At 39.4% G+C, this 27,549-nt stretch overlaps 1 protein-coding gene across 14 annotated transcripts; it reads left to right on the top strand.

Annotated features, from left to right (window-relative positions):
• The first annotated feature begins 10 nt into the window (after positions 1-10).
• On the top strand, positions 11-27,549 carry cnot1 (CCR4-NOT transcription complex, subunit 1). Of its 14 annotated transcripts, none has more exons than XM_015368489.2 (49): positions 11-593; positions 3,946-4,234; positions 6,437-6,544; positions 6,809-6,907; positions 7,049-7,117; positions 7,223-7,277; positions 8,090-8,293; positions 8,415-8,583; positions 8,776-8,902; positions 9,101-9,211; positions 9,292-9,462; positions 9,550-9,677; positions 9,827-10,067; positions 10,318-10,437; positions 10,703-10,825; positions 11,082-11,233; positions 11,569-11,746; positions 12,511-12,709; positions 12,960-13,103; positions 13,691-13,815; positions 14,055-14,341; positions 15,239-15,317; positions 15,521-15,781; positions 16,017-16,157; positions 16,378-16,557; positions 16,711-16,827; positions 17,019-17,129; positions 17,221-17,298; positions 17,509-17,686; positions 18,131-18,279; positions 18,544-18,840; positions 19,181-19,321; positions 19,407-19,511; positions 19,952-20,071; positions 20,280-20,474; positions 20,616-20,758; positions 21,653-21,761; positions 21,842-22,011; positions 22,180-22,411; positions 22,547-22,795; positions 23,022-23,185; positions 23,298-23,415; positions 23,513-23,614; positions 23,930-24,103; positions 24,185-24,334; positions 24,774-24,954; positions 25,993-26,125; positions 26,214-26,348; positions 26,611-27,549. In XM_015368489.2, exons 2-49 carry the CDS (start codon positions 4,133-4,135, stop codon positions 26,687-26,689), a joined length of 7,203 nt encoding a protein of 2,400 aa, XP_015223975.1. In that variant the 5' UTR covers positions 11-593; positions 3,946-4,132; the 3' UTR covers positions 26,690-27,549. The 14 variants fall into 14 exon arrangements, with proteins under 14 accessions (XP_015223975.1, XP_015223973.1, XP_015223972.1 ...); XM_015368487.2 differs by having other exon boundaries at positions 11-582; XM_015368486.2 differs by lacking the exon at positions 11-593 and adding an exon at positions 1,328-1,514.

The following is a 27,549-nucleotide window of genomic DNA, read 5'->3' on the forward strand; positions in this document are numbered from 1 at the left end:
ATTTCACAAAAAAACGGGGTATGGTTTGATCTTCAACACACACTCGTACATTTTGCTGCAGCAAAGACGTTTCGTGGGTTTGTCAAACTTCTGAGCGTTTGTGTTGCTAAAAAACATCAAAGCCAGGGAAAGAGGTTGGAACACCGTCCGATTTTTTATTGGATTACACGTCATTGTTCCGTTTGACAACTTCGGTATAGAAACAGATAAACTTGTATTAAGTTTGGTTTCTAGACTTCCTTACAAGGCACACGTTTTGTGCCACACAAGGCGCAAATTGCAGTTTTTCAATCAGTGAAAGCCTCTTTGTGCTTTGCGAGCTCATACACCAATAGGGAACCCTGCCCCATCTCTCTTCCACAATCATAGGCATCACTTTGATTAGGGAACAGGGAATCTCTGATTTAATTATTAAGTGCACTTCGCACCCTTCCATTAAGCCCCGCGTGGGTTATCAGATAACAGGTTCGTGGAGAAGATAAGATCAATGACCTGAGCGACGACTCTTCGGGATCCACTGTCCCAAACCCACCAGCAGATAGAGGACCCCTGAGTGTAACGAGGCTAACGGACTGGGGAAAGGTAATGCAGCTGTGAGTCCCAGTCGTGTCTAACACTCGATCAGAACGCGTTAAAAAAAACGTTAAATGCTTTTTTGTCTTCGTAAATGAACCTTTTAACTTGATAGGAATGCATGGGAATGGTCACCATCGCCCTTGTCAGCCCGGGCACACACGCTAGCAGTTCTCAGGCAAGGGGTGAGGCACAGACCGCGATAAAACGTCACATCGTGATGCCTTTGCTCTTTGGTTCAATGGCTCGGATCACTCACTAACTCGAGAGAAAACGACCATAAACGAACAGGATTCACTTTTTTTCCACCCTCGGCACGTGACCTCCCCGCGAGGCCTGGTGCCGCGGAGAGACGCTCGCGATTTTCAAAAACCCACACCGGCGGCGCGTGCCGCGTTCCGCTCACACCCGAATAAAAGTGCCGAAAATTAAAATCCGCCGTGATGTTGCTAGATGACCTGATGTCGACCGTACCATTATCCCGTGTCTTGGGGGGGGGGGGGACCGGCTGAGGCGCCGCAGCCTCTTTCTAGCCGGAGCGAATTAAGGAGTGGGGAGGGGGGGGTGGTCTGGTCTTAAAAAACATTTTTGGGGAGAGAATAAAAAATGTTTATGGGAAACCTATAATCTGGCGAGTTGTTTGCATGAATATTGATTTTTAACGTGCTGTATTTCGGCGCAGTTTTAATTATTTGTCTTCATTTGTGTAGTTTTTTTTGTTTCCGGAGTTGGTGTGTGTGGGGAGGGGGGAGGGGGGATGATGTTGCAGTGTCGCGAGCTCGATTTCAAGAAGATGGCGCTGTGAGCGCGCGCGAGATGTTGGTCGCCATTTTGTATTGAAAACCAAACCGAACTCGAGAGGGGGCAAACGTTATGTTATTATTTTTGTAACGACTCGGGGAGAGCAAAAATAAAGAAATGACCTTAGGAAAATAAGTGAGGTAAATATGATACCGTACCGGGGTGGGGAGGGGGATAATATACATTTTTGTATTTGTTTTTTTTTTCAGTGAAACGTGTTAGAGCGGAACGTAGGTTTGTCAAACTTCCAGTGTTATCATCAAGGTTTTTAAACCGACACCAAAGTTATCATTTTCTCGCACAGAATTAATATATTTAGATATTTTGTCGTTTTGTACATTTGAAACGATCTTGGGTTGAATACCCGAGCGGCACTTGTAGTGCGATATATTTTGTGCAAAACGAACGGGCTGAGTGAACTGTCTCATTTCACCATCCGTCTGCTAAAATCTTAGAGAAACAAAGGCTTTAAGAAGAGGTGGGGTCCTTTATAGTGTTATTTTCGCTATTTACATCTTTGACTTCACCAATGTCGCCTTTTTTAAAGACGAAGTTTCGAATTTTGTAAATCAGCTTAGGTCGGTCCTTTTGTGAGAAATAAACCCCTTGGTTAGCTATCATAATACAAGATCATATTACTGACGGTTCGGAATATTCTTTCACATTTTAGAGCTGTTTAAACAGCTTGGAACATTAAAAAAATCGTTATGTTTTGAAACATTGGCGACTGATTTTAGAAGCAGATGTATTTTAGCGTTATTGGTTGTAGCTCAGTGCTTGAAGTTCAGTTTGCAGATAGAACTAAGTTGGCCTTTTTACGAAACGGCTTTTTAATGTGTGAGCTATTCACGGTTTAAAAGTTCCTTTAGATGTCTCCCTAACTGGTTGGAAAGAAAGCAGTCCTCATTTTCCTGTTAATATACATCCACGAGTACAGTATGTGCAAGGGAAATAGGAGTACTTTAACGCCGAGTAGCTACTTGTAGGAGCAAGTGTGGTACATATTCGAGGTAGCTGAAAAGCTAGGCACAAAAAAAGCAACTGAAGTTTAAACTTTGCACTACCAAGTAAGTAGTCTGGAGGGGGTTAGCTGAGTTTTCCACTTCATTTATTTCTAACAGAGTCAATCTCTTGTTTCCCTTTTTTGGGGTGGCGGTGCTCTTAATTGGGGAAATTAGTCATTGAGGTTGAGGCTAGAAAACACGGAGCCGGTATTTTCTTGAAAAGAGAAAGCGTTTTAGGTTGGAACTGTTCTAAAGTTTCTTTCAGAGTATTTTTTAGGAGAGGTTCATCTTGGTGCGTGTTAGGTTACTATTTTTTTGACAACACCCTCCCTAACTAGCCGTGTTAAACTTCGGGGTTAGGGGCTGACCTCTTGCTAAAACGAAACCCTTTAGTGCTCGTAGTTCGTACCCTTAAACACAGTAACGGCAGCTGTTTTTAAATTGGGTTCGGTTGTTATTATTTTTGGCCACATTACTGGAATGTTGAGGAAAAATGTTTACACCTTTTCGGCTTGGAATGGTTTGTTGGGGGGTTAGGCCCCGGTTACTTATTGTAAGGTAATGTTTAACGGTCGTTGCATTTTACCAAGCAGTAGAAAAACGCATGAAAAGCACCTCATGTATTTTATACAAAAACATTCGTTAATGTTTTTGTATACGTGCTGCAGACTTGTTTTTTGTCTGTATGTGCCTTTACTGAGTCACTCGGGGCACAGGCTTTGAGGCCTAGTAAGTATCGAAAGGGTTTGGTCAGGTAGTGGATTGTGCCCAGGAGCAAAACTGGTTGTTTTCGGCATGTACAGTTAATGTTTTTTTTTTTCTTAACCCAGAAGTGTTGGTTCAGTCATTGAATCTCGTTCGTAGATATGTTCTCCATTTTAAACGAGTAAAAATACACGTGTAAAGTGTTAACTAACGCAAAAGATTCGCGTGGTGGTGTTTGCTCGATACATCCCGTTTTTCCTTCTGATAACATCAGTGAAAGCATATTCAGAAATGTTGCTCATCTTCACTTTTCTCTGCGGTGTTAGGTTAGAAAGCTAATGTACTTTATAGCTGTTAAGCCCTAGATTGGTAAGCACTTTGTACGAGACCTAATGTGGAAACGTCAAAAGTAAAACAATAAAACGTCGTGTATCTTTTAAATATAGTTTATGGTACGTGGGCTAAAGACGTGTTAACTGTTTTGTGAGAAAACCTTCGTCGTTGGAAACCGTTGCCAAAAAGTATGAGTTCAAGTCTCATTCCCATAGTTCTTATAGTACAGTTTTAATTAATGAATTGGCTGTAGAGTGACATTCTTATTAATGCCCTCACAAAGTGCAAGAGATTACAGGAAACCCTTGATACTTAAAAGCTAAATATAGAGCAGCCTTTCATGCATGTGGAGCTTGCTGGGTTACCTGGGCATTGTTCCCCTAAGATTCAGTCCAAGCCACCATCCAATGCTTGTGACTATTTTTATATTTTTAGTTGTATTCAGTAAGGAACTGATTTCACTGTCATCAAGCGTATTTTAGAATTGCGTGCGTAGAAAATTAAGCTTTTTCTCTGTTTTATCCTACAGATGCCAAACTTGATGTTGGACTGAGGGAATTTACTACACACATACAACCACTGAGAAAGAAACCTGTCTACAAATCAGATTTTACACCCTTGGTAAAAAAAAAAATTAACCTATCTCTGAGGTGACAAAAGGGGAATAATGGTGATTTTGCGCCGGGCTCGGCCGCCTGCTTCCGCCCCGACCAGCAATGAATCTTGACTCGCTCTCGCTGGCCTTGTCTCAAATCAGCTACCTGGTGGACAATTTAACTAAGAAAAACTACAGAGCCAGCCAGCAGGAAATACAGCATGTGAGTACTGCCAGACTTCCTTTATCCCACCATTTTCTCAGCAATTTTAGTAATATCTGAGATTGCTATATGTTTGAGCACCTATGAAAAGTGGTTCTGGACTTTCTACTATATGAGGTAAGAGTGTTGGCATAACTGCACATTTCTGGGCTGCTCAGTCCTGGACTTGGGTTTGTGTGTCTCCATGATTTCTAGTTTTCAATGAAGCAGGAGTACAAGACGTGCTAGGAGATGCTGTTAGATTGGTCTAATAAAGCCATGTATTGTCTTTAGCTTATGATATGTTGGAATGAAAATGTCTTTCAAATTTTGTTTTAGAGGGAATAAATGTACCATGATATGCTTTTGCTTTCTCTGTTAGCCTTCTTATCCAAATTTCATGTTGAAAGCATAGATAGGTTACTTTTGAAAACAAGATGGCACTGCAGTCAAAATCCATCTTCCCTGCATGGTTATTGGGTTTCTCCATGTTGCTGAAGCATCATGGAAATGGAAATGTTGCCAGTTAATTTCATGTACCTTGATTCAACTGTACGTGTTCATCTTTGGGGGGAGGGGGAGGTCTTGTAAACACTGGATGTCACCTTATGTAGTAGCAAGGGAGGGTAGGATGGTATGCTCATTAGCTCGGTCCTTGAATATTGGAGGCAAAACCTGTTTAAATAGTTACAGTAGTTTAAGTACCGTTTAAACCAACAATTGGAATGCACACATGCTCTCATTGAGAGTGCAGATAGAAATCAAACGATTGAAGTCAATAGAAGAGCCTTATGTACCAAAAACGTTTCATTGTTGCCCCTAGGCTTTACTGTGGATGCAATGAGTTTTAACTTGAATTCCATTTACTGTTAGCATTGTGAATGTTACGTACTTAATATAATTTTTATCCATTTCTCTGTAATTGAGTAATCAATAACTCTTACTGAAATATTGGATTTAAGTAATTTCTGACTTTCTGGAAGTCACAATGAAACTATCTTGGAATTTCAAACTGAAGTGTTCCCTTTTGGAAAATTTAATTTATTGGCTTGAGACTAATCCACAATGTTCTGAATAAACTTGTGTAGTGGCCCTATACACTAACATTCCTTAGAATGCTTTTCTCAGTTTTGTTTATTAAATATTACAAGGTAGTCACAGTAGAAACATTCATTTTTACATTTAAGACAATAACTCCAGCCTTAGAATGCTTTTGATGCAGTACAGTTCCCATCTCCAGTTTTTCCTTTTATAGTTAAACTCTCCTTGTTTTCACATCACAGTTTTGTTTTGAGTTGGTAAACCTTTGTAGTTTATGAAAAGTGTCATGGTGTGTGACCTGAGATGTAGTTTGTTTGGTTTATTCCATTCCAAAGAGTCCCTTTTAGGAGTCCCTTTTCGCAATGCTTTAATACTGTGGCACTTAAACTATTTGCCCATGTGGTGTAGTGATGAGTGAAAATGACAAGTGTGAGGCTTTGGTCATAAGTAGTTAGCGTCACTAATTTCATATAACTCTTACTTTTGCACGGCCATATTTGTATTCGTTTTTTTACCGTCTTAAATCTTTGTATACTAAATGTAGAGCTTTTCTTTTTGTAGTCTTAAAATTAGACTAGATTTCTGAAAACAAACTTTCACAAAGATTTGGAAAGGAAAAAAGTTATTGTCATAGCTGTTTTAAAAATGTTTTTTTTTGTGTGTGTAAGAGATGGAAAACTTTTTCCCATGGCTTTGAACCAGACCTTCATAGTAAAATGTTTAAAGCAGGGAGGCCAACATTTAGACAAGGGCCACAAGCATGTCTTTTTTTTTTTGTACCCCTTAGTCATGCTTTGAGTTATTCTCAATGTCTCTAATGATCAGGGTATAAAATTGTAGACAGGTATTTCTTGAAGGGTTATTTCTTCTTGTAGACTCCACTAAAATAGTGTGCAACAAATTTGTGGATTATTTTTTTAGATTCCCATTTCCTCCTGTGCAAATTTGTATCTTTGTTGGTTCCAGTCATACCTCAAGATCAGCACCATGCATCAGTGAACTTTCTGTAAAACAAGGCAACTGAAACCATGAAGTTTATGAATTATAATGGACAGTTTTGTCTCTGTACTCACTGATAGTACCTTTATGTAACCTGTGTTTTGAAGAAATGTTTAAAAGTTTGGAAAGCTTAAACATGGTTTAGGTCTTTTGAAGTGACTGTGCATTGTAAATATTTTCTAGATTGTGAATCGACACGGCCCCGAGGCAGACAGGCATCTACTACGCTGTCTATTCTCGCATGTGGATTTCAGTGGCGATGGTAAAAGCAGTGGCAAAGATTTTCATCAGGTAATTGTTTTAGCACTTTGAATTCTTTTTCACCAGTAATCACAGTTAATGAAAATCAAATGCAGTTCTTTCTTCTGGAGTCCAGAGGAGGCAGGTATACATTCAACAGATATACAAAATCAACTGCTAATCTTCCTGTAACAAATGTCCATATCTACGTGGACATCTGTACTAATATGTAATTAAATGTTGTAAATCAAGGACAGAGTACAAAGTGGAGTTCAGAGTAGAAATCTCTAAATTATTTTTTCCTATTTGCCCAAGACACAGTTTCTGATCCAGGAGTGCGCGTCGCTCATCACCAAGCCGAACTTTATCTCGACGCTTTGCTACGCCATTGACAACCCCTTACACTATCAAAAGGTAGGGTTTCCATTACTTAGTGAAATTCTGTTTTACTAGGATTGAAAGGAACAGTGCTCACTGTTCTTTTTAAAACCTAGGAGTTGAAACAGTTTTATTTCTTTGTGAGATGGTTGAACAATTTTGCCTTTATTCTTCCAGAGTTTGAAGCCCTCACCACATTTGTTTACTCAGTTGAGTAAAGTCCTCAAACTAAGCAAGGTTCAGGAGGTAAGATACACGATTTCTAAAACTCTAAACAGATTTTATAGTACATAAATTTAAATTGAGTAGTTAGTGATAGTGAGATTTAAAAACTAATTTTGTCTGTCATAGGTTATTTTTGGCCTTGCTTTGCTGAACTCTTCCAGCTCAGATCTCCGAGGGTTTGGTAAGTAACCAATTTTACATTTTGTCTAATTTGATATTTTTATTGCTGCACCAATGTGCTAGTAGTATGCCAATCAGTTCTAGAAACGTTGGGTCATACAGCATGATGGGTACCCAAAACGTATAGCCAATGCAACCAAGGACTTCAGGAGAAAATGGGAAAATCTCACTGGCCAAATCAATCTCCAGATGCATCTTGCATTCTGGAGGAGAAATTGGAGTCGAGCACCCCAAGAACAGGCAATATTGCAGAGTGGTTGCGGGAAAGGCTTGGCAAACAGTCTCAAATGATTTTAGTTTGAGTTCAGCGCATCATTCGCTTGATGCAGTTATTTCAGTTTGACTGCAGATCTGAGGACTTATTGTGAGATTTAACACATCACAACATATTGAATTTAACGTATTGAATGTATTACAACACAGTCACTTGAAGTCATTAGGTTGACTACCATTATTGGTCTAATGATGAAATGTAGGTGGTGAGTTATCTAATTTGTATCATACATTTTAATCTAATCGTAATACAAATTTCTTGATTTATAAAGCAAAATGTCAAACTTTGTTTGAACTGAGTTCTTTTAAAGGGCAGTGGTCTATGCTGTCATAAATTGGTTCCGTTTGGAGTGAATTTACTTTTAATCCATGTCCTGCTTAGTAAGATTTTAATATTCCTATGCATTTTTGGCTTTTCTGGTGGCACTCGCATTTAAAAATGGTATGTTAAATTTAAGCTTCCTGTTCAAGAAGCTAAATCTGAACACGTGGCAAGAAATGCTATAAAGGTTTTTAAAGGGGTGTTTAATTTTTTTGCAGCTGCCCAGTTTGTTAAACAGAAGCTCCCTGATCTTCTGCGCTCATACGTGGACGCAGACCTCGGGGGTAACCAAGAAGGTGGCTTCCAAGATATTGCAATAGAGGTCCTGCACCTGCTCCTCTCCCATCTCCTTTTTGGACAGAAGGGAGCCTCTGGGGTTGGACAGGAACAGATTGACGCCTTCCTTAAGACTCTGTGCAGAGGTAAATACTGGTGGTGTTGCATGTTTTTTGTGATCTGTTTCTAATATGTCCCCATGTCTTAAAGTTTTGATTTGTGAACTAATTCTTAAAACCAATTAACATGCATTTACTCCTGTTGAAGATTTTCCGCAGGAGCGCTGTCCTGTGGTGCTCGCACCACTTCTTTACCCTGAAAAACGGGACGTTCTGATGGACAGGATCCTACCAGATTCTGGAGGGATTGCAAAGACAATGATGGAGAGTTCGCTTGCAGAATTTATGCAAGAAGTTGGCTATGGCTTTTGTGCAAGGTGAGTTATAGAGGCGTTCACGTTAATCCATTTTCCTCACTTTTAATACTCCTTTTTGTTCTGAAGGTGTAGTCTGTATTGACCAATTTAAAAATCAGGCTTTATTCTAACAGCATTTTAAGTTTTGAGATCATTAGCTTTTTCAACACGCAAGTTTTACTTCAGTATTTTGTTTTTCAAAAACGTTTCTAGTCTTGAAGAATGCCGTGCTATAATCGTGCAGTATGGGGTCCGGGAGGTTACAGCCAGCCAGGTGGCCAGGGTCCTGGGGATGATGGCTCGCACACACACAGCATTATCTGACGGTATTCCTTTACAGGTAAGAAATTGGTGCTGGAGGATGTATATACATTGCTGGTAGAGTCTGTCTCGAGTGGAGTAAAAGTTTTAATTTTTGTCATTACATTTACCTACATATGATGTACTCTTTAACCTCCATTGTTTCCAAAGTTTATTTGGAGAGGATGAATAAAAATGGGAAGGTCAAGAATTCATTTTCATTTTTTTTTACTTTCAGTCTATATCTGCTCCTGGCAGTGGAATCTGGAGTGATGGCAAGGATAAGAGTGATGGGTCTCAGGTTCACACTTGGAATGTGGAAGTTTTAATCGATGTCGTCAAAGAAGTGGTAAGGTTTTCAGTTTATTTCCGCAGGTTTTAGACCTGTTGATTTACATGAATTCTGAAAGTAGATTTTTTTTTTTACAGAACCCCAATTTAAACTTCAAAGAAGTAACTTATGAGCTGGATCATCCGGGGTTCATTATTCGAGACAGTAAAGGTCTGCAGGTTGTCGTATATGGCATCCAGAGGGGCTTGGGAATGGAAGTGTTTCCTGTCGATCTTATCTATAGGCCTTGGAAACATGCAGAGGGCCAGGTAAAAAATGTAAACTTATGGTTTCCAATTTTTTGGTATGGTAATGTTGAGACTGTCTCTTAAATGCATTCTTGTTCTTTTCCCCAGTTATCATTTATTCAGCATTCCTTAATGAACCCGGATATCTTCTGTTTTGCTGATTACCCCTGTCACAATGTTGCTATTGACATACTGAAGGCTCCCCCTGAGGATGATAACCGTGAGATTGCAACTTGGTATGTGGTTTGTTAAAAAATTGTCCTTTAAGCTGGAGGTGGGCTATTGACACTTCTCATCAGGCTGAGCTTTAACTGTTTTTTTACTCTTTTCCATAAATGGCAAAATTCTTTTAAAGAGAAATCATTTCAACTTATTCCTATAACAGGAAAAGTCTGGACCTTGTTGAAAGCTTGCTACGTCTGTCAGAAGTGGGACAGTATGAGCAAGTGAAGCAGCTCTTCAACTTCCCCATCAAGCACTGCCCTGACATGCTGGTACTGGCCTTGCTACAGATCAGCACCTCCTGGCATACACTTCGCCATGAACTTATCTCCACCTTGATGCCAATCTTCTTGGGCAATCACCCCAACTCTGCCATTATTTTGCACTACGCATGGCACGGACAGGTAAACTTTGAATTCCATCTTCCCTTCAGGTTTTTGGAGGGTTTTTTTATTTCACTGTGTAGCAGCTCATTTTAAGAAATGAGTTGGGCAATTTAAAGTTTAAAGAGAGGTGGCAATTTTGCCTGTCAAGCTTATTTACTCATAGCCCATAGATCTAAAGATCTTGTGTAGTTGTTAACATAGCTTAGTTTTTGGAGGATGGAATCATCTGATAATATAGTGATCTATGTTTGAATGGATTTGATTTCAGGGACAATCCCCCTCCATCCGTCAGCTTATCATGCACTCGATGGCAGAGTGGTACATGAGAGGGGAGCAGTATGATCAGGCCAAACTCTCCCGCATTCTGGACGTGGCTCAGGACTTGAAGGTAGATTTCATTTTTCTTTTTATTGCCCGCATGTAATTACCCATTTTCTTGTCCTTTACAGTTTCTTTCAAGCCTGTTTGTGAAATAGGTTCCTTGTTGCATGTTTTGAGTATCGCGCCTGTGTTAAGTATGTTTATATTTCATATTCTTAAACATGATGCTAATTGTTTTGTATAAAATTACTGCAGGAAATGGAACAGGCAAGAAGTGTTTAAAAGATTCAGTTATTCAAGTTCTCATTTATAAATTCATCTTTCTGTTTTAGTCTCTATCGATGCTGCTAAATGGTACTCCATTCGCCTTTGTTATTGACCTTGCTGCACTTGCCTCTCGCCGAGAATACCTCAAACTTGACAAATGGCTGACTGACAAAATAAGAGAGCATGGGGTAAGGCACACTGAGTACATTTCATTGTAACATTTAGTGTGATTGAAATTATGTACCAAACTATTTTAAAGTATTGAATGTGTAAATGTTTTGAGGTTTCTGAAACATGCAACCTTGAAGACTAACAAAGTAGTATTCTTTAATGTCAATCATAACCTTTTCAAGCAAATAGATTAAAAGATTATTCAACCCAATTGTTTAATCTTGTAAACTCTTTGTGCAGTGCTTAAATAACCTGTTATTTTTTTTTTTTAAGGAACCTTTCATTCAGGCTTGTGTGACATTCTTAAAAAGGCGTTGCCCTTCTATTATGGGAGGCCTGGCTCCAGAGAAGGATCAACCTAAAAGTGCACAGCTCCCCCCTGAAACACTGGCTACCATGCTGGCATGTCTACAGTCCTGTGCAGGGTGAGTAATGTTATACAGACTGAAAAACATTACTGCGTGATTCTGTTGTCCTCCAGATTTAAGTACTTCTACACTCCAGGCATCTGTGCATAGCTGGAGCCCTTACTCAAGATAATTGCTCCTTTAAGTTAATTGTCTTATTCTAATATAATTTGTATCACAATTAATTAAATAATTGAAACTTTTAAAATGTAAAACTGCAGAATTAATCTTTAAGTTCACGAGGTCCAAGCACTGACTGTAACGAATAGTACTTTATAATAGAACTTGCCTGAAATGTTAATTGTGGTTTACACCTCTAAACATGAGTTTCTAATTTTTCCTGTACTTATTAGGAGTGTGTCCCAGGAGTTGTCAGAGACCATCCTGACCATGGTAGCAAACTGTAGCAATGTCATGAACAAAGCTCGACAGCCACCACCGGGTGTAATGCCAAAGGGGCGTGCTCCCAGCACAAGCAGCTTGGATGCTATTTCCCCTGTACAGGTATCGGTCTCCATTTCCCCTCTTCAGGTGATGCTCCAAGATCAACTAAAACTATTTTTATGAAATCAGTCTGCACTTCTTACTAGATGTGACAAGTTGCTTTACTTAACCAGTTCTTGGCACATTCTTTTCCAGTTTTGCACTGAAGAGATGTCTCCAAATTATTGGAGAGGCAGTGTCAGTTTAGCAAACTTGCTCTATTGTTGTGGATAACCTAACCAAATTTCCACATTTTGAATGTAGAGATTTTTAGCACCTTGTGTAGGCTAGCGTGCAACATTAAAAAAAAAAAAATCAGTTTTGGGACTGTTAAAATATCTGATTAAATGGTCAGCACTGATGGACTTGTTATACCTGTTTGCTTTTGGTTTTAGGCTAATGTTTAGCAAATTTGATCTAATTGTTGCTTAGTGGGTGATCAGTAGTTTGCATAATTTTTTGAAGATGCACAATATTTAATATGGCTGAGTCTATTTTGGTTTATTTTCTAAATTAATAATGTAACTGTTTTTTTCTGTTATGATTGGGTAACTTTGAGTTTTGTAGTTCTGCTGTCTTGAGTGAGAAATGGGTATTATTCTAGATTGATCATTTGGGTTATGGTAGTTTTATTCTCTTAATTCCTTTTATTAATATACCCTGAATTGTGCACTGTATGAAGTATTAGGGGCTTTATGCTGTTAATACTGTATGTGTGGTTTTAGTATTTAATGTGACTTGAATTGTTTGAAACAAGTTTGTCTTTATTTGTAATTAGCTGGGCTTTATTACTGTTTGTTTTTAATTTATAGATTGACCCTCTGTCTGCCATGGGTTCACTGACTATAGGAGGATCTGCAGCATCTCACACACAGAGCATGCAAGGATTTCCAAATCTGAGTTCAGCTTTCAGCAACCCGCAGTCTCCAGCAAAGGCTTTTCCAGCCCTTACTAACCCAAGTCAGAGTACACCATTTGGTGGGATTGGTGGCCTTTCTTCACAGCTTCCAGGTGAGGGGATATTGTAAATGGACAAGATGTTTCTTCTCATTGAAAAGTTCTCTGCACTGTATTTAATCTTGGGCTATATTAAATAAGTTTTACAAGGCTTAAAATGTGCTTAATTCAAGTTCAGTCTCTTATAAATTGAGGTTGTGCTTAATGTGTGGTGTTGTCAAAGTAACTTTAAAAACACATACTCATTGGCATTGTAAATAGATGCTTTTTTATTGGTTTTAAATGTCTGAAACATTACTTTCAGGTTCTTTAGGTGCTGGCACTTTGACAGGCATAGGGACTGGAGGAATAGGATTGCCAGCAGTGAACAGTGATCCTTTTGGACAGAGGAAGATGAGTGCCTCGGGGTTAAACCCTCCCACCTTCCAGCAGAGTAAGATGAGGCCTTGTAAGTGGTTGTTGTGTGGCTGAGAGTGTGAAAGATGTCTCAACTGTATTTCCTCTAAAAAAAATATGCTGATGTACCGTTCCAGTTGATTTAATTTTTGAAAAGTGGGTTTTACCCACATTTTTTATTTTTCTTCCTTATCTGTCTGGATATATTGAAAGGAAGAAAAGCTGTTGCCTTGTTAAATCACACAACCTAAGAGGAAATACAGGTATGTTTTATTTTGTTCCATTTGATAGTGGATTTTCAGGGGCACTTTGCTTGAAAAGTTAGATCTAAGACTGATGTTAGACCTTCACAACACAAGAAATCCTTCCTTTTTCAGATTTCCCTTTACCACGTTTTAAGTATTTTAATTGCTCATCTTCAAAATGAGAGTCCTGCGATGACCAATCAATAACATTTTTCAAGTGCTTTGCCCTGTTAATTCATGTATGGATGCTTGTCTGCATGATTCTTAATGTGGCACACTGAGGTAGATGTCCCCGTCCCCCCTTTACCTTTTCAGTTACGCAGTACAAAATATTGTGCAGCATTATGTTTTTGAAAGTTAATTGTTTCAAATGGGTTTTTTTTCCCCGTCTCAGCTGACCTTTCTCAGGTGTGGCCTGAAGCAAACCAGCACTTTAGCAAAGAGATTGATGATGAGGCCAATAGTTACTTCCAGCGTATTTACAACCATCCACCACACCCTACTATGTCAGTTGATGAGGTGAGTTTTTAATACTTCAGGCAGTGTGAAGAACCTTGCGGTGATATTTGCAAAATGTAGAAGCGGTTTAAAATACACTGGTTAAAGGTAACTTTATTGAGAATGCAAAGTTCTGCTTTTGTCTTAGAGGATTGTAACAAAATTTAAAACTGCGATTCTTTGCTGTTTATTCGAAACCATTCTTCAGAATTTTGGAAAGTAGAATGTATTGATAAATTCAACACTGTTTCTTTATACAGGTGCTAGAGATGCTTCAGAGGTTTAAGGATTCCAATATTAAACGGGAACGTGAGGTGTTCAACTGTATGCTGCGAAACCTGTTTGAAGAATACCGCTTCTTCCCTCAGTACCCTGACAAGGAGTTGCACATAACAGCCTGCCTCTTTGGTGGAATCATTGAGAAAGGACTGGTCACCTATATGGCTCTGGGGCTGGCCTTGCGCTATGTTCTTGAAGCTTTAAGAAAATCTTTTGGATCTAAAATGTATTACTTTGGAATTGCTGCTCTCGACAGGTTTAAAAATAGGTGAGACTTTGGTTTACTGTTGAGTGTTTGAAAACTTAATTTAAGAATTTATCATTTGATAATCAATGTCAGAGTGAAACAATACAAGACGGAAAATAGCTTATTGCATACGTATTTATCCCCTTTGATTCAATATTTGGTGGAGGCACTCTTGGCAGAAATCTTCTTGGGTGACTTTATACCATATTTGGACACTGCACTTTTTGCCTGTTCTTTGCAAAATTGCAGCCACCACCATGCTTCACATTAGGTACAGTGTTCTCAGAATTGTTCACTGTTACGCTACTACCAGACAGTGCTTACCGCAGTACCCAAATGGGTCAGTTTTGGTTTCGCCAGACCATAGAATATTTAACTTGCTTTTGGAGTCTCCCACATGCCTTCTGGCTAAGTATCATTAAGTTATGAGTTTTGTCATTCTCCCGTGAAGCCCACATTTGTTTACCACCCAGGCATCATGCACAATTTCTCCCATCTCGGCAGTGGAAGACTGTAATTCTTTAGAGTTGTCACAAGCTTCTTGGTGAACTCCCTTTCTAATGCTCTTCTCACCTGGATACTCTGTTTTTGTGGACGCTGTGTTCTTCAGTTTCACAGTTGTGCCATATCTACCTTTTTTTTTTAAATGGACTTTACTGTGCTTTGGTGGTTATCCAATGTTTGGAAATTCTTATACCCTTCCTCATTGTTGCTTTTCAATAACCCTATCCCAGATTTACTTTGAAAACTCTTTGAACTTCATAATGTAACTTCTTCATTGGGAGCTGTACCAATCAACTGTGGAACCTCCCAGAGACAGTAAAACATGAAGTCCAAGGGGGTGAAGACCTCTGATTGTTGCTGTATAGGTTAATATAGTATATTAAGTCCTAATTATATTTAACTTTCTGCATTTAGACTGAAGGACTATCCCCAGTATTGTCAGCACTTGGCTTCCATTGCTCACTTTCTGCAGTTCCCTCATCATTTACAGGAGGTAAGTGGACTTCAGTTCTAAATATTTTTTTCTAAGATTGTTGGCTGTGCTTTTCAAAACCATTAAAGTTTCACAGATTCTAATGGAAGATTTCAGAAGGTTTTAAATTGTATTGAAAGCATTTTGCAGTTTCTGCGAGAAGCAATTCAGTGTTGGTATTACTTCTGAATTAATTTTTTCTGTTTTCCATGTCCTGTGTGCAGTATATAGAGTACGGGCAACAGTCGCGAGACCCTCCTGTGAAGATGCAGGGATCTATCACCACACCAGGCAGCCTTGCTCTTGCACAAGCTCAGGCCCAAGCACAGGTTCCCCCAAAAGCTCCCATCCCAGGACAGGTTAGCACTATGGTAACTACATCTACCACAACCACTGTTGCCAAAACCACTACCATTACCCGCCCCACTGGAGTCAGCTTCAAGAAGGATGTGCCAGTGAGTATCGGTAACGCACGGGAAATTGCGGTATGTGTGTGTCTGTGCTAATTAACTTTTTACTTTAGTTTGCATGATTAACCCCCTTCTCCTTAATCTTGTATATTAATCGGGGAAATGATACTTTTGTGCATTAAAAGTATAATGCTTTCAGTATTGTATCTTATGATTAAGTGCATGGACATAAAGGTGTACCCCTTAATCATAGCTTTTTAAAATACAACGATCCACTTCTGAACTTAACTAATTTTGCTGTCGTTTTTAGCCCTCTATAAACACAACCAATATTGACACACTGTTGGTGGCAACAGACCAAACAGAGAGGATAGTGGAACCTCCTGAAAATGTCCAAGAGAAGATCGCTTTCATCTTTAACAATCTGTCACAGTCCAATATGACCCAGAAGGTGAGCTTTAAATAAATGTAGTGTATTGGATTTTTTATGGAAGTGATATTTACTGTAAAATTATAAAAATATATTTTGTCAAGTTTAGACCATATTGCACATACCATTACTATCGCAAGTATGGTTCTTAATTTTTAGTGTTATGCTTAGGTAAATTTGTATGCTTTGGTGGTGCCAAAATTAGTCTTAATGACTAAAATTTGCTGTTTTTTTTTTTCAGGTTGAAGAGCTGAAAGAGACTGTAAAAGAAGAGTTTATGCCTTGGGTGTCGCAGTACCTTGTAATGAAGAGAGTCAGTATAGAGCCTAATTTCCATAGTCTTTACTCCAATTTCCTGGATACACTAAAAAACCCTGAATTTGTGAAAATGGTCCTGAATGAGACATACAGAAACATTAAGGTAGGTACTTTTCTGAAGGTCTAAAGGCCTTTTGTAGAGCTTCATTGACTTATTTTGAAAACCTCTGTTTGGTCATGTAGCATTAATTACTTGTTTTTAAGATAAGTATTTTTTTCCTGATTATGTTTAAGCCCTCTTAACACTTGTCAACAGGTGCTGCTGACTTCAGATAAGGCAGCAGCAAACTTCTCTGATAGATCCCTTTTGAAGAATCTGGGACACTGGCTTGGCATGATCACTCTGGCAAAAAACAAGCCCATCCTGTATACAGTGAGTACCGGCATAATTTTAAAAACAAAGCTGTATGACTTCACAGCAATAGTTGGCATGTTCCTGTTCATGGGTAGTGAAAATAATTGATTCATGTTTTAGATTACTGAGTCAGGTTACATTAATATGATTTATGGTTTCATAGATCGAACATTGTCACCGATCTATTTTTTTTGTTCTCTTTGTTTTAGGATTTGGAATTAAAATCCTTGTTGCTGGAAGCCTATGTTAAGGGACAACAAGAGCTTCTGTATGTGGTCCCATTTGTTGCCAAAGTCTTGGAATCCAGTGTTAGGAGCATGGTATGTTTTTTTTATTCTCTTGACATTTGTAGTGTGGATTTTCTGCTGTATGGTATCACTCATGGTTCTGATTTAATTTGTTCACTTTTAGATTTTCAGACCACAGAACCCTTGGACAATGGCCATCATGAATGTATTGGCAGAACTTCATCAGGAGCATGATTTGAAGGTCAGGTCCCAAACATGGTTCCATTAGTTTAATGCAATAATCCTGAAGAAGATATAATGGTGTTTTAAAAGTAGTGAGCATTTTTGCTTCTGTTCCACAGCGGCACTACTTCAGAATAAATCAGTTCTGAACTGGTGTTTCATAACTTTTTAAGCTATTTAAGTTGGCAACTCAAAATAGTTTTTGATGTCTCCATGCTTATTTTTGCAGCTTAACTTGAAGTTTGAGATTGAGGTGCTGTGCAAGAATCTGTCTCTGGACATCAATGACCTAAAGCCTGGAAACCTATTGAAGGACAAAGAAAAACTGAAGAACCTGGAAGAGCAGCTATCTGCACCAAAGAAAGAAGCCAAACCACCCGAGGAAATGCTGCCTATTGTTACAACTGGTATGTGTCTTTCTAAATTCCTTGTGTCTGTGGGTGAGGGGAGAGAAAGGGGTGCTTACCCTTTATATTTTCATAAGTGGTTATGTAATGTTTTAAATGCTTATAGTAAGAACTGCACATTGCTAAACAAGCCCCACTTAAGGACTCTTTGCACTGGTGAAAGATAAGGTTGGCTCCATATTTCAGTGAGGCTACCTCACAGGCTTATTTTTAGTAGGAATTTTTTACTTTACTGTAGTGTCAAACAAAAGGTCCAGTTTTCCTGTGTAGGGAATTGGAAACTAGGCTGAAGCTTTTTACAACTGACTTTTTAAAAATGTTTTAAGCAGTTTTGTATTGTTTAATGGCTTATTAGTGTTGTGTGTTTTTGTTTTGGTACATTGAGCCTCTGTGCTCGGACTCCTGTTCCTTGTTTTTAATCATGATAGCGTTTTTAACCAACAGGAGACTTTCTCCCCTTTGCAGCTGCTCCATCTACTCCTGCCACAACAACAACCTGCACAGCTACTGGTCCACCCACACCTCAGTTCAGTTATCATGACATTAATGTCTATGCTCTGGCAGGATTAGCTCCTCACATTAATTATCCTAATGTAAGTATTTTTTTAAGATTCATAAATCTTCCTAAGTTTCATGTATTGTTTCATGCACTGTACCAGAGTTATTGGTTTTATTTTTAAATGCTTTGCTCTTTGTTAAAGAGATTTCTTAGGTCATTGATTTTTTTTTTTATTATTTAATGGTCATTGAAGCCTGTTACGTACCTGTTGTATTAAATGTTGTTACTTGGTGTTTGTTGATGAGAAATAATCCTTTGTCAGGATTACTTTGCATGTGTTGTGTCCCTGTCTTTTCAGATCCCATTGCTGCAGGCCCACCCCCAGCTGAAACAGTGTGTGAGGCAGGCAATAGAAAGGGCTGTGCAGGAACTTGTCCATCCTGTAGTTGACAGATCCATCAAGATTGCCATGACAACATGTGAACAGATTGTCAGGAAGGACTTTGCCTTGGACTCGGAGGAGTCCCGCATGCGTGTAGCTGCCCACCACATGATGAGAAACCTGACAGCAGGCATGGCCATGATCACCTGCAGGGAGCCTCTGCTGATGAGCATTGCCACCAACTTGAAGAACAGTTTTACAGCTGCCCTCAGGGTAAAGAACTGTTGCAATAATACATACTGTATGCAATTGAATCTGTGTACCTTTTAGGACGTTTTCTGTACCAGTGGTTATAAGCTGTTAAAGTTTAAACTTTTAATGCTTTTGCAATGATCTTTACCACTCCAATGCTAAATGCTCTGTAGAGCATTTATTATAGACCAATGGAATATGCAAGTTGATGGCCAAGATGTTGATGTTATAACAATATAATAGATTTAAGTTTAGGTTTTTTTCTTCCTCAATTTGCATTTCTTTGTATTGTGCACAGAAGGGGTTAGAGGCGAAATAAGGGTTTTGTTATATGAAATAAAGATATGAGTTTGGTTTTTAGGCTCCAACACCACAGCAGAGGGAAATGATGGAACAAGCAGCTGCACAGATAGCCCAAGACAACTGTGAACTGGCATGCTGCTTCATACAGAAAACCGCAGTTGAGAAAGCAGGTCCAGAGATGGACAAGAGGCTGGCCACTGTAAGTATTCTGTCTGTTTTACCGATAGATTAAGAACGTATGGCATAACAATTATAATTGGGTTTTTTTACCTTCGTTTAAACAGGAGTTTGAACTGCGGAAGCATGCCAGACAAGAGGGACGTCGCTACTGTGACCCAGTTGTACTGACATACCAGGCAGAAAGGATGCCAGAACAAATCCGGCTGAAGGTGTTAATTGAATGTGTACTTAATTGAGAATTCCTGGAGATACTGACAAATCACATTTCTCTATTTTAGGATTGTTTTAAATGGAAATGGTAAAATAGCATACTTGTGTAATGCTTGTATCATGCTCGAGTTGCTTTCCAGAGAAGCACTTATCTTTTAATACTGATATTCAGATGTTTTTTTATAAAGCATTTTATGCCAATTATTACCTATGACCAGTGGGTGCTGGCCTCCATGCCTCTCTTCTGCATCTTATACCAGTTATTTTGTTATCTTTGCCACTTTGAATTGTAGCTGTCTTTCCTACATTGTAGGTTGAAAGTACAAGGTAGAAAGTCAAAGGCATTGTGTTGATGCAAACAAGCTGCGTATTATTTAGATGTTTCTAGTTATTAAAACGAGCAGAGTACCAAAGACCTTTCTTTTCTTTTTCCTGGTAGGTTGGAGGTGTGGACCCTAAACAGCTGGCTGTTTACGAGGAGTTTGCCCGCAACGTTCCTGGATTTCTTCCCAGCAATGACTTGTCTCAACCCACTGGTTTCCTTGCTCAACCCATGAAGGTATTGTTTTAAGTGTTCTGTAAACTGTCCAAAAAATGTAAGAGTTTTGTCATCCATATGACACCGATCAAAATTGGTTTTTTTTTCTGCATTTGTTCATGAATAAAGCTGTTTTCTTTTCACTATCTTCATATTCAGGCAAATAAATGCAAATGTTAAACCCTTTAAAAGCATACTGAATTTCTTTATTTTTTTATTGACATTTCAGCAGCAAGCCTGGGCAGCTGATGATGTCGCCCAGATCTATGACAAATGTATCGCTGACCTTGAGCAGCACTTGCATGCGATCCCCCCTGCCTTGGCAATGAACCCACAGACACAGGCTCTGCGAAGCCTTCTGGAGTCCGTGGTGGTGGCCCGAAACTCGAGAGATGCCATTGCCGCGCTTGGCTTACTGCAGAAGGTGAGAACTTTCTCGGAGAGAAAGGAGATTGATGTGCTTAAGTCTTGGATGGGATTTATGTCCTTTGCAGATGACGGGCATTCAGGTTTTGTGTGGGTGAGTTTTAAAGTTAGAGTAATGGTTTCTACTCCCCCCGTTCAGGCTGTGGAAGGTTTGCTTGATGCCACAAGTGGTGCCGATGCAGATCTCCTGCTCCGTTACCGTGAATGCCACCTCCTGGTCCTCAAGGCTCTCCAGGATGGCCGAGCTTACGGTCCGCAGTGGTGCAACAAGCAGATCACCAGGTCAGTGCTTTTATTGTACTTAAGGCCTTTTTATTCTTAAAATAGTTCCTAAAAGACACAATATTAAGGTTAGTAATGAGGAAAGATGACCATTCTTAAGCATATTTGAAAATGATAATTTTAGTATGGTAAATCCAGTTTCTCAATCTTCTCTTCCACAGTACAATGTAAAAATATTGTTGCAAACTGCCCCCTCCTCGTGTACACGTTACTGGACCAAGAACAGTATTGTAAACTCATTTTGGTGTTTAATCTGGGTTTTTCTTGAAGTGCCGTCACCTCATCCGGGCAAGAGTTGACCATCATGAAACACGGAGCTTGTTTTTCTGTCAAATATGAAAGGCCCGGCTTCCTACATGTGATTCCCACTTGTGCATCCAGGGCCATTGTGTGGCCTCTGTGTTTGCGTAAACACCAAAAGAGGAAGCACAATGCTTCTCTCCACAAAACTAATATACCACATATGTAATTGAATTTTTCTCGTACTGTTTCCAGGATCCCATGGCACACCACTATAAAGGGCTTGTATAAAGAGACTTCTGTTTTGTTAGACTGCACAGCACTATTATTTAAGCCTCTAAAGTCTTCTGTGACATGTGGGGTTACGCTATAGTGCAATAGAAAGTCTCACTTCTTAAAATGTACCACAACTCTTATCATAGTTGTGATTTTATAGAGTTGAGAACATCTTTCTTGTTCCCAGTTGCATTTTGCTCTATGTGCGTCTTTTAAACATTTCTTCCTCCTTTATGTAATCGTTCCTTCACCCATTAACTTATCTAAACTTTTTTCCCCCAGTACCTTGGCATGTCACAAGTCATCTTAGATGTTTGGGGGGGGGGAACTTTCACATTTAGTGTGATGTGTATATACTTTTCATGATGTTTCGGCTAGGTGTCTGATTGAATGCCGTGACGAGTACAAGTACAATGTAGAAGCTGTGGAGCTCCTGATAAGAAATCACTTGGTCAACATGCAGCAGTATGACCTGCATCTAGCACAGGTATGAAAATTTTCATCTTCTCCAGAGAGACAAAACTGTTACAGACAGCAGCGTAAAGCTCCTTCTTTTGTCATTTTTAGTCGATGGAGAACGGCTTGCATTACATGGCCGTGGCCTTTGCGATGCAGCTGGTGAAGTTGCTGCTGGTGGATGAGCGCAGTGTGAGCCACATCACAGAAGCAGACCTGTTCCACACCATTGAGACCCTCATGAGAACCAGTGCCCACTCGAGGGCAAATGCCCCGGAGGGGTGAGTATATGACCTGGAAAAGTCTTGATTGCTGTAAAGCCAAGTCGGATGGAAAATGTGAATTCTTTTCTTTTATTACAAATTTGAGAACTGTTTCCCGTCATTTAGGCTTCTACCAGCAGTTATAAAATTACTCATTTTCTCCTACATTGTGTTTAAATTCTGCAGTTTACCACAACTGATGGAAGTTGTCCGATCAAACTACGAAGCAATGATAGACCGAGCTCATGGAGGCCCCAACTTTATGATGCACTCTGGAATATCGCAGGCCTCCGAGTATGATGACCCTCCTGGCCTGAGGGAGAAGGCAGAATACCTGCTGAGGGAATGGGTCAATCTTTACCACTCAGCGGCTGCTGGCCGGGACAGCACCAAGGCCTTTTCTGCTTTTGTAGGACAAGTAATTGTTTTGTTTTTTTTTTGGTTTCTGTAGCGATGGGGAGAGGATGAACAGAATCGTTTAAAGATTTTACATTTAATCTGTTTGTTAAGTATGAAAGAAGCTGTAGCTAAACTTCCCTTTTATTCTGACCAGATGCACCAACAGGGGATCCTGAAGACTGATGACCTGATAACCCGATTTTTCCGTCTGTGCACAGAGATGTGTGTGGAGATCAGTTACCGTGCACAAGCCGAGCAGCAACACAACCCAGCTGCTAGTGCTGCAATCATTCGTGCCAAGTGTTATCACAACCTTGATGCTTTTGTCAGGCTCATTGCACTTCTTGTTAAACATTCTGGGGAGGCTACCAACACAGTCACCAAGATTAACTTACTGAACAAGGTGGGAATTAAATATTTCACTTGCTCCTTGTCTGATATAGCAAATGCTAGGGACATGCATGGCTGTTTTTTCCTCTAAAACATCCAGTTATGTGTAGACGGGGGCTTAATTTGAATAGGAAGTAAATTCTCTTTTTACTTGGTTAATTGTTCAATTTAAATTCAAGCTGTAAAGGTATATTTGTCATCTTGCTTAAGAAGGAGTAATGACCGGCTTTCCCTCTCAGGTTCTTGGTATTGTGGTTGGAGTCCTCATTCAGGACCATGATGTCCGTCAGACTGAGTTTCAGCAGTTACCTTACCACCGCATCTTCATCATGTTGCTGTTGGAATTGAATGCACCAGAACACGTGTTGGAAACCATTAACTTCCAGACATTAACTGCTTTCTGGTATGTCCACCTTATTCCGGTAGATAATTTAGTTTTAAGCTTGCTTAATATTCTTTGAAAGTGCTTTTCTCTACTTTCAGAACGATTACATTCTTTTTTTGTATATTTACAGCAACACGTTCCATATTCTGAGGCCCACCAAAGCTCCTGGGTTTGTCTATGCTTGGCTAGAACTTATATCTCACCGCATATTCATTGCAAGGATGTTGGCGCACACACCACAACAGAAGGCAAGAGTACAGCCCAACTTCTTAACTATATAGTATAATGATTGAGCTTTAGGTTTTTATTATGCAGTAATTTTCCTTAATTTCTTTCCTTTTCTAGGGTTGGCCAATGTATGCCCAGTTGCTCATCGACCTGTTCAAGTATCTGGCACCCTTTTTAAGGAATGTTGAGCTCAACAAGCCTATGCAAATTCTTTACAAGGTACTTCAATGGAGTAGGATGTTAAAGGTGTTAATTTCTCATTTGTAATGTTTGGCTTCTTACATTTTTATTAATCAACCAAACAGCTCTGGATTTTTCTTGTACCTGATCCATTATCCATATTGGCACCGACTGTATAAATTAAACTCCATGGAATCTTTTCCATGGTGAAAAGCCCTACCTTTTGCCTTTGTTTTTAGGAGAAACTCTGCTTTTGTGGCCTTTAGTCAGACGAAGTGCTTTCTGATGATGTTCCTTTTTTGTTTGATTTTATGTTCAATAATTTGCAGGATTCTTTTGCTGTTTTATTTCTAGGGTACTCTGCGTGTGCTGCTGGTGCTCCTTCATGATTTTCCAGAGTTTCTCTGTGATTATCATTATGGTTTCTGTGATGTTATCCCACCCAACTGCATCCAGTTACGGAACTTGATCCTCAGTGCTTTCCCTCGCAACATGAGGCTTCCTGACCCATTTACTCCGAATCTGAAGGTATCCTTTCTTTACATTGCATGATATAAATGCAGTTCTTAATTTCTGGTGTGTAATGTGTACTGTTTGTATTCCTCCAAGGTTGATATGCTCAGTGAGATTAATATTGCTCCCCGTATTCTCACTAACTTCACTGGAGTGATGCCATCTCAGTTCAAGAAGGATTTGGACTCCTACCTGAAGACTCGCTCCCCTGTCACTTTTTTGTCAGAGCTCCGCAGCAACCTGCAGGTAGGGGGCGCTATCTTGGGTTTCCTGGAAACATTTTCAGCACAGTAACATCTTTAGACAAGGGTAACAATTTTAACTAGTTTGGAGAAACTATTTTTAAAGAACTTATCTGGCTGAATGAGAGCAGATTTAATCTAAGCAGGGCAAGTGAGAAGTTTTGAGAGAGGAAAACCCTCTTTCTGAAGCCCATGTTGGTGATTTGGGAAATTTTTAATGTATTCTGAGTCAGGCTGGTAAACTGATGTTAGTTGATAAGCCATTTGTAGCAAAGTTTTATATAGGAATGTTAATATCAATATTTCTGATTTTAGAAAATAAATTAATGGTTGGTACTAGAATTTTTTTAATCCAATCTACACTTTAGAAGTAAAAGAGCTGTCCAGGATTAGCTGATTTTTGCATAAAATGATTTTATCCTGATTTTCCCCCCCTCTTTCAGGTCTCAAATGAGCCAGGTAATCGGTACAACATTCAGCTTATAAATGCATTGGTGCTGTATGTGGGAACTCAAGCGATCGCTCACATTCACAACAAAGGTAGCACACCATCTATGAGCACCATCACCCACTCGGCCCATATGGACATCTTCCAAAACTTGGCTGTGGACCTGGACACTGAGGGTAAGTTATTGTGAGGAGAAAATACTATGAAGTTTATAGCACGGCACAAGCCAGAGATTTCTGGGAGGTTGTTCAAGATGTCGTTATCACAAAGGTGGAATTTCTTTTGGAATACTTTCCCTTCATGTCTTAAATTTGCTTTAAATTAAACACATTTTGAGCATGTTCAAGCTTAAATAAGAAGCTAATGTTCTACTGGAATCAGATTGGCCATACTCCCTGTTCATCCATGTTGTAACTGCTTTTCCAGTTCAGGGTGGCAGGATAGGCTGCAGCTCCCCTGGCAGGCAAGAGGTGTAAGGCGGGGTACACCTTGGACAGGGCGTCAGGCCACACACCTAGGGCCAATTTTCAGAAGCCAATTAACATATCAGTAGGTGTTTGGACTGTGAGTAACCCACAGCACCTGTAGGAAACCCATGCAAACATGGGGAAACCATACAAGCTCCATGCACATAGCACCCTGGGTCCATAATTGAACCCAGGACTTCCAGCTCTGGGAGGCAGTAATACTAATAAATGTGCCACCTGCCATAATCACTAAATGTCTTAAAATATTTTAATTAATTTTAAAGCTAAGGGTGTACATAAGGTTAAAGTTATTTAATTTTCTTACTTCTCTTTAGTTTCTATGTACACTTTTTAGGAAGGAAAACAGCACATGAGAATGAAGTGTTCAAGTAGGAGCAGTTCATAGCTGTGTGTTCCTGCTTTTTCATTGCCCAGAGACAGCTTGTCGCTCTTTCAATGATTTGAAATACAATTGTACACATCAGAACTTCAGCTATGTAAGGAACCTATATATACTGATTATTAATAGAAGTGCCTTTTTACATGTATGCAGAAGATGATTTTAAAATGCATTTGTAATCAATTTCTTTAGGTTGTAACAGTACTTTTTTTTTTTGTACAAGGGGATGGAAATGGTACAGCATTGATTCAGCATTGTACCCATTAGCATTTCTAGGCTGTAATAAAATGTATCCATGTTATCCACACTGTACTCCTGTTAAGTGGATCTGTTTTTCTCCCATCTAGGACGGTACCTGTTCCTCAATGCGATTGCCAATCAGTTGCGGTATCCTAACAGCCACACTCACTACTTCAGCTGCACCATGCTTTACCTGTTTGCAGAAGCGAACACTGAAGCAATACAGGAGCAGATTACCAGGTAATATTTTTATAATTTATATATTCACTGTTTCATCTGAGTTGTACTTGTGGGTGGAGGAGGTACTGAATGTTTTTAATTTGTTTAGGGTTCTGCTGGAGAGGTTGATTGTGAACAGGCCACACCCATGGGGTCTGCTTATAACTTTCATCGAACTCATCAAAAATCCAGCCTTCAAGTTCTGGAACCATGATTTTGTCCACTGTGCACCAGAGATCGAAAAGTAAGTTTTTATATTCTGTTGCTTTGTATTTAAGAGAATTTCAGAACTAATCTTAGAGTCCTAGGGAAAGCAAAACAGCTGCAAGGACCTAAAGACCACCAGATGGAGTACTGGAATCTTAAAAATTTAAAAGATTTTAAATCCACTGTCTGCATAATTTGTGTAATTCGTTGATGTACATAAGTGTGGAATAATTGGTGATCTATGATGGTGAGAAAATCAAGTCATAGCTAAGGTTATACTTTTTTTTTTAACTGAACAGGTTGTTCCAGTCGGTGGCTCAGTGTTGTATGGGGCAGAAGCAAGCACAGCAAGTGATGGAAGGCACTGGTGCCAGTTAGGCAGGCAGGAATTGCACCAACAACCTGGGACACCTCCCAAAGCTTTTCACTCTCAACCTGAAAATGACAACGGGCAGCACAGGACTGGACACAGGACATCGGACAGACTCTATGCTATTGGTTCTTGTGGACTTCTTGATTTTTGGCCAAAAAAAAAACTTTGGATAAGAATCTATGTAAACTATGAAAAGGATGTGTAAGACATGCTGTGAATATAATTTTGAACTTTAATGTAAATAAAAAGGGAGATGCGTCTTTCAAAATGACTAGAGCGCAGAAAGTGTAAAATTGATGTCTGGTACCAGTACCATTTAAAAATAAACAAAAGGCAGCTGCTGAAACAAAGTTCTAATCCAGCCTTTTCACCCCAGGATCTGCCCCTGTCTTTCCTCATACTTTTGAAGAGGGTTGTAACCCATGATTTTTTTTTGTTGTTGTTGAGGCTTAGTGGAATGGCAAAATAATTGGCCCAACTTTTTTTATCTTAATTTTGGGGGGAGGTGTATAAAAGGGGGGACAGGGAAGCAGCCCGTTTGATTCCTAAGGTTTAGTCCAGACTTATTCCGTGGGGATGGGTTGTGTAATTTTAAACATGGATTTAAAGGTTCTCCCTAAAGCTTGTACAATTGTGGAATACAGAAATTTCAGACTGGTAAAGAATCTGTTAAGTTTGTATAAAGATCAAAAACAAAACAAAAAAGGACCAATACAGCCCATTTTGTAAGGATTTTGAATGTTTTGTAAATGTATTGGTCCAGGTGTTGTATTTTGTAGTACTTTATAGTTTTGCCTTTAGTTCTGCCACTTATTTCCTGTATGTATGCATACTGTAGTTACTGCATTAAAAATCATAAACAGCA

Source organism: Lepisosteus oculatus, chromosome 20 (genome assembly GCF_040954835.1).
Source record: "Lepisosteus oculatus isolate fLepOcu1 chromosome 20, fLepOcu1.hap2, whole genome shotgun sequence".
Classification (NCBI taxonomy): Eukaryota; Metazoa; Chordata; class Actinopteri; order Semionotiformes; family Lepisosteidae; genus Lepisosteus; species Lepisosteus oculatus.